At 38.7% G+C, this 7,017-nt stretch overlaps 1 protein-coding gene across 2 annotated transcripts; it reads left to right on the plus strand.

Annotated features, from left to right (window-relative positions):
• The first annotated feature begins 332 nt into the window (after positions 1 to 332).
• LOC114746297 (GDT1-like protein 4) lies at positions 333 to 5,367 on the plus strand. 2 transcript variants are annotated; one of them, XM_028934528.1, is made up of 10 exons: positions 333 to 434; positions 521 to 657; positions 772 to 837; positions 1,081 to 1,221; positions 1,678 to 1,776; positions 2,090 to 2,162; positions 3,567 to 3,652; positions 4,070 to 4,153; positions 4,230 to 4,289; positions 4,953 to 5,367. In XM_028934528.1, exons 2-10 carry the CDS (start codon positions 574 to 576, stop codon positions 5,139 to 5,141), a joined length of 882 nt encoding a protein of 293 aa, XP_028790361.1. In that variant the 5' UTR covers positions 333 to 434; positions 521 to 573; the 3' UTR covers positions 5,142 to 5,367. The 2 variants fall into 2 exon arrangements, with proteins under 2 accessions (XP_028790361.1, XP_028790360.1); XM_028934527.1 differs by having other exon boundaries at positions 333 to 657.
• Positions 5,368 to 7,017: the final 1,650 nt, after the last annotated feature.

Raw genomic sequence — 7,017 nt, forward strand, 5'->3', positions numbered from 1 at the left:
ACAGTCAAATGAGACTTTTCTGTTAACCTGGGATGTGGGCGCACCATTTTAATTAGTTTGGGATACTGAATGCACCATAAATTATTTTAGGACATTGGACGCTTACGTGTCCACCATGTAAGATTTTTCAGTCAACCTTCAACTAAGTCAGTAAGGTAACGGTTAAACTTAACTTTTCTGTTAGTCCAGAATATGAATACACTGTTTTAATTAGTTTGAGATATTAGATGCACCGAAAATTATTTTAAAACATATTTGGAAAAATAGTTCGGTGCTGAACATACCTTAATCCATATATAAATGCAAAACCGGGTCGCCGGGCGCCTGGGGATCTTCACGGGGTGCAGGATCTCTCAGTTCAGATCAGATCTATGCGATTTGCAAGTGTGGCGTTTAACACCGGCAAAGGGAATGAACAGATCCAGTTAATACACGTGAGGTTCCTGCCTTGATCGGCCTGGATTCCCTTCAAAGTCGTCTTCTCTTTCCGCGGAGTGACTTTATTGTGTATGCTTTCTAGTATTTATCCCGCAGGAAGAAAAGGAGTTCACAGGATTACATATAATTCCTACCATGGGCCTGCTTTTTGACCATCGCAGAAGCATTCTCGCTTTTTATTTCGTCTTGTTCTTGAGCCTGCTGCTGGCCTTAGCTCAGGTCTATCGCTTTCCTTTTTCTTATGCATTGCGGTTATTTTTATCCCTTCATTCTCTCTTCGCATGCTCATATATAGCTGTAAGCATCTTGATGGTGGTCTGTGCCTATGTTTAGGATTCTCTGCTCGATACCGAGAAGGAAGACTCCGGTGGATCTCTGGATTTGGGCCGCCGTAGCCAAGTGAGCGTCACCTCCTTTTATTAATCACATATTCAAAGCTTCAGTTATTGGGAAAAATTATAACAAACGCGAGATAAGAGGATAGAGTAAATAATTTTAGTGCAAAGCATTTTGTGGGTTGTTTATAAGAAATTGTATTCGCCCAACCTCAAGGGCTTGCTATGAGAAAAGTTCCGGCATAGGAGCTAAGAGTTTTTTTTATTTATTTTATGTGCCATGATAGATGTCAGTTTCTGTGGACAGATTACCTTGAAGAATCTAGGCAACTATGCGGTCAAAAACAGCGATGATGCAACTTATGCCGGCATTGCTTTTGGCCTGGATTCTGGGTTTGGTGTCTTTGATGCTTTTTTTGCCAGTCTATCGATGATCATCGTCAGCGAGGTTAGCACCCCCCGCCCCCAAAAAAAAAAAAAAAACTCACTCAAAGTCAATGAGGTTAGTTTAAGCACTCTAACTGTGAGCAATTAGCCGCTAAATATATCCTTGTGGTTTGTTATCAATCGCGAAGCAAAGTTGTAAAGTGTGAATTTGTAAGCAAGTTGATTTGGTTAAGTGTGAAGCCTCGGGATATTGAAGAAGGGGGTAACTAGCACCACACTTGAAGAGCACGGTGCAATGGGGAGTTGTATCCTGCATTCGGGCGAGGCAGTAGGAGTAATCAAATCACGAAGAATGTTTTTGTTGCTTAACTCTTCTCTCTAAGAGAAGCCCTACTAGCCAGTAGGAGCAATCATGTGACTGAGGATGCTTTTGTTACTCCTACATGTTAACTCTTCTCTCAATGTTTCAATGTGAGATTTACTGATTATGCATTTTGAATGACAATGCTGGTGCTAGATTGGAGATGAGACATTTATAATAGCTGCTCTTATGGCAATGCGTCACCCTAAGTCAACCGTCTTATCTGGAGCACTCTCTGCCCTTATTATTATGACTGTAAGTGCCCTTGTTATCTGTTCTATTTCATCTCCAATACATATCTTTTTGTCGTTCTGTTCATGTGATACTAATGGAAAACTATAAAAAGAAGGAGGAACGCATCCTTAAAAATGGGCTTGTGACTTGTAAGGGGAAAAAAAAGCAATGCCAGTGAAGGACCACTGGAACTACTTGTGACTACACAATGTGGGGCTTTATCAAATGCATTTTGCTTGGTATTGTAATGAAACGTTTCAATAACTTTAGAGCACTTCTAAGGGGCTCTAATTCTTATTGTTGATGTTGCCAAGTTGTTATCCGTGTCAATTAGGTACTTTCTACTGGACTAGGTAGGATTGTGCCGAATTTGATTTCAAGGAAGCATACGAATAGTGCTGCTACAGGTAAATCCTTTGGATTAGTACTTAGCGCACAGCTATATTTCTGTCTTTTCTCATGAGGATTTGCTATTTATAAAGAGTAAGCAATAAGAAAAATGATTTGAACGTTACTTTACATGAATTGCAATGGTTGCATCTGCACTGTCATTGAAGCTTTTTGCATAGCACTTGTTTGTTTGTTGGATGTGATATAGTGAACTTGACACATTTAGTTTAAGCTTATTTGTATTTAGATTTGACTCATAGTTGCTTGTGTTAATTGTTATAACATAATATGATGCTCCATTTGATATATTGGAATCAGAGGTTAGGAAGTCAAAACAATAGTGGAAGTGTTTATTTTGCTTGAATATTGCTCTAGAACTTAAGTGCCACTTCCATCAAAATGGCCTGAAGCTGATTCCATCTCATGGGGCATGGAACTGCCTGGCTTCCATGGAACGGAGACTCTCATGCGTTGAAGTTCTTGACCAAATTGCCCTCCAACATCTCGAGCCATAGCGCTTGAGGGCAACTTCCACATAATAGTGACAGCAAGTGGAAGTGAGATCAATGGTGGTTAGTGACCAAATTGCAACAAGCCACATACAAATCCAATTCAATGAACAAACGCAAAAACAAGATTCTCAGACATGATTTTATCAACCTCATGAAGTCGTTGAGTGTTTTCGGTTGAATTTTGGGGACTGTCATAGAGATCCTTTAAAGGGGGAAGGGTTTGCTAGGGTTGGGGGTCTTTGAAGGAGTTTGAAAGTGGGCCTCTCTCTCTCTCTCTCTCTCTCTATAGATTTTGGCAAAGTATTTTGGTCTTTTAGTATGGTAAAACACATCCTCTCCCTTTTTCTGTTCCATTTTCCTTCAACATCTCTTCTAACATACCAAACAGGGTATAAGATTTTAATTTTCATCTTTGTGCTGTGCCAATGACATCTGATTCTTTCCTGTTTGGCAACTTTATTCTGCCAGACTACAATTATATACCCATTTTCCTTTGTCAGGCTTCTAGTATAAGTGTCCAACTTCATGATGATTCATATTTATGTTATTGATCAAGAATTTTTCCCAATTTAGCCTAATTTGCTTCTGTTTGGATTAAGTTCACATGGGCCTTTTGTTTGATCTCCGTTCATTTAGATTTAATGAGAATCTTTATTAACCATACTAAGCCAGAATGAACAATATAAATGTACCCATTGCCCCGTTAGAGTTTTTGACTGGGTTGTGTGTGTTTTTTAGCTGCCCAGTTCTAACTTCTTGGTGACTTTTATTTTTCTTGTTTGTTTATTATTTTGCATATTTTCATTCATAATTCTATGTTTACATGTGACGTTCTGTCCGTTTTATAGGTTCTAGAAAGATTGTGTGAAGCTTGTCTGTATAATTTTTTTTTCTAATTATTATATGCAGTTCTTTATGCATTCTTTGGGTTGCGATTACTTTATATTGCTTGGAGGTCAGACTCAAAGTCTTCACAGAAGAAAGAAATGGAAGAAGTAGGTATTTATTTACCATTTACAGTGTAATAGTAGAATTCTAGACATAATTCTGTGCATTTTCAGTCATATGGGATCATGGATGTCTAGTTTCAAATATCAGTATTGAGTTTGAATTTGTTGACTGGAATGGTTTGTTTTACATGGCCATAGCAGTTCACTACATTCGTGTGCCATCCTAATTTTAAACGTTCAACTCTTCCAAGAACCAGAATCTTAACCAACAAGGTGTTATTATTATAGTTTTCCTTTCCCTCCATGGTCTGCACCCCGAGCATCGTATAGCTGTTTATTAATTGATGCTCTTGGAATGTATTGCTTTATAAAAGCATCTCTTATGCACAGTACAGTCTTGTTTCCCCGCTTCCTTCATCTCTACGGTCAAATTTGGCACTGAATGTTATTCTTGTCAATCAGGTGGAGGAGAAACTTGAAGCTGGACAGGGGAAAACGACCTTCCGGCGCTTCTTTTCAAGATTTTGTACGCCTATATTTTTGGAGGCATGTACCATTTTTCCATAATTTGTTTGACTGTGTGTTTATAATCACATCTGAGATTGCAGCCTTCTCTTTGCAGTCTTTTATTCTAACATTCCTTGCTGAGTGGGGGGATCGCAGCCAGATTGCAACCATTGCTGTAAGCGACTTAATTTGTTGGTTTCAGTTTTTGGTTTATTTTCTGCATTGCTTTTAAGTACGATGTTTTCTTATGCCTGTGACTAGTATATTTCTTCATTAGACCTACATTCTTTGGGGAGCTTTGTCACTCAATAATACAAATACCTGTGGCTGTTTCCTCCACGATAATCTCAATTTTTGAGAGACAAACAATATTATATGTGACCCTTACTCGCTGCGGGCTGCATCCTCTGCTGTGAGATTCCCCACAGCAGATGTTGCTTGACCTCCCATATAGGGTTCACCTCCTTTTTAATGAATCTACTTATTTTTCAAGTTCGGGCATCCGTGCTGTTCTAGCAAATATTTTTTTGCTACTCGTGGTGGATCTGTCACTAAAATTAGATTTTGCGCATTCTGTGCATCTCTTCCAAATTATTGTTAGTCAGTTTCTTAAGACGAGAAGATGCCCTTTTCGAATGGCTTGCACGCACTTATCAAGATATGCTAAACAGTTCAGAACTAGGTTTATAAACTTTTGGGATCATGTAACAATCTTGATTATTGTTATGTTCTTCTTCATCCTCATATCTTGAGTGTATACTTAACATGTTATTCTCGGCACTTGCCATGCCTCTACCAGAAATTTCCTTTTCCTCATAACCTCTGACTTGTTCTGCAGCTGGCAACACACAAAAATGCACTGGGAGTGGCAGTTGGGGCCACTTTTGGACACACCATCTGTACTTCTCTAGCAGTGGTGGGAGGAAGCATGCTGGCATCTAAGATCTCACAGCGTACTGTTGCCACGATAGGCGGCTTGCTCTTCCTCTGCTTTTCCGTGTCTTCCTTCTTTTATCCTCCTCTATGACCCATCTTTTTTCTTTTCAATTGTCCTTTCAACCCAAAAAGAAGAGATTAAAGGATGGTTGTTTTCCGACCTCAACACGCAGCCCTTTTCCCTTTATAATAGAAATTCCATACCTGCATCCCCAGGTAAGCTGGATATTGTAGCTCTTGCATGTATTCTTTTTGTAAAAATATTTTTTCGTTTAAATATCTTCTCCCCGTGCTCATCCATCCACGGTTTTTGTTCATTTCATCATTTTCATCTGGAAGAGTTGTCTTTGCCAACGCATTTTTATTTGTTATCACGTATTTGCATTAAATAAATTTTCAATTTAATAGGAAAAGTATGGTTTATTTAACTTAAATAATTCAGTTTACGTTCAAAAAACTGAGTCAAGTGGTTTGTTCCTTTAGCACGAGTGCTGAAAAAAATCATGCACTTGGTTTTTTTTTTCTCCTTTTAAAAAAAGTTCATGAAGCTAGAGACCTAAGTTACCATTTTTCTAAAATAACCGTCTTAACGTCGGGAAAGCAATCTTGACATGTTTCGATTTTTTTTTCTCTTCGAATCAGAAGGGGAAAAAAAAGTACAATTCATATGCCTCTATGAGTGTGTGTGTGTTCATGAGATCTTGCCTGTTTTTGTTCACATTCCTTTGGCCACCGGTGTGATTTTATTTTTAATAATTGAGTTAAGGTGTGTCCAGCATCCCGAATTATTTTTTCAGGAGCGTCAAGTGTCTTAAAGTAATTTTCGGTGCGTGTCTCAAACTAATTAAAACGGTGTATTTATATCCTAGACTAACAGAAAAGTTAAGTTTGACTGTTATCTTGCTGACTCAGTCAAAGGTTGACTGAAAAATCTTACGTGGTGGACACGTAGGCATCTGATATGTATTATTTTGATGAGTTAAGGTGCACCCATCATCCTGAGCTATTTTTCCAGGTAAGCCCAGTGTTTTAAAGTAATTTTTAGTACATCTAATATTCTAAACTAATTAAAATGGTGCGTCCACGTCCTAGGATAATAGAAAAGTCTCGTTTGACCGTTACCTTACTGACTTAGCTGAAGGTTGATCGAAAAATCTTACATGGCTAACACACAGGCACCTAATGTGTATTATTTTGACTAAAAATTCAATTTATTTTCTCCTTTTCTAACATTTATCTTTTGCCAGTTTTTAAACTTTAAAAAAAAACAAAGAAAGACCACTGATTCACCCTCTTAAATCCTGGCACATGTATTACCCATTCAATCACATCCTCGTCTTTAACATTTTATCCCATTTCTTCCACCACTCCAATTTGAAACCACAACCGCCGTCACAGCACACTTCCGTCTCTGTCTCTGTCAACTCCTCATCCGACTCGCATTTGCTTTCCTCATCATAGAACACAATAAACTTCTCCCTGGTCACTCTGTCAACATCACCGTCACCTGACGAGAAAACACCTGCTGCCACCGGGCTCATCTCTAGAGCTTTAGTCAAAATAATGCACATCAAACACCTGTATGTCCACCATGTAGGATTTTTTGGTCAACCTTCAGCTGAATTAGCAAGGTAACGATCAAACGAGAATTTTCTATTAGCCTAGGATATGGACGCACTGTTTTAATTAGTTTGGAACACTGGATGCACCAAAAATAGTTCGGGGTGTTGGGCGCACCTAATTCAACCTTCAGCTGAATCAGCAAGGTAACGGTCAAACGAGACTTTAGGACACTGGACGCACTTGGAAAAATAGTTCGAAGTGCTGGGTGCACTTTAACTCGTCAAAATAATACACATCAGACGCTTACGTGTCTACCACGTAGGATTTTTCGATCAATATTCGGCTGAGTCAGTAACGGTCAAACTTAACTTTTCTGTTAGCTTGGGATATGGATGCACCATTTT

The sequence above is a fragment of the Neltuma alba genome, unplaced genomic scaffold, assembly GCF_004799145.2.
Source record: "Neltuma alba isolate B1F8T4 unplaced genomic scaffold, ASM479914v2 tig00004928_pilon, whole genome shotgun sequence".
In the NCBI taxonomy this organism is placed as follows: Eukaryota; Viridiplantae; Streptophyta; class Magnoliopsida; order Fabales; family Fabaceae; genus Neltuma; species Neltuma alba.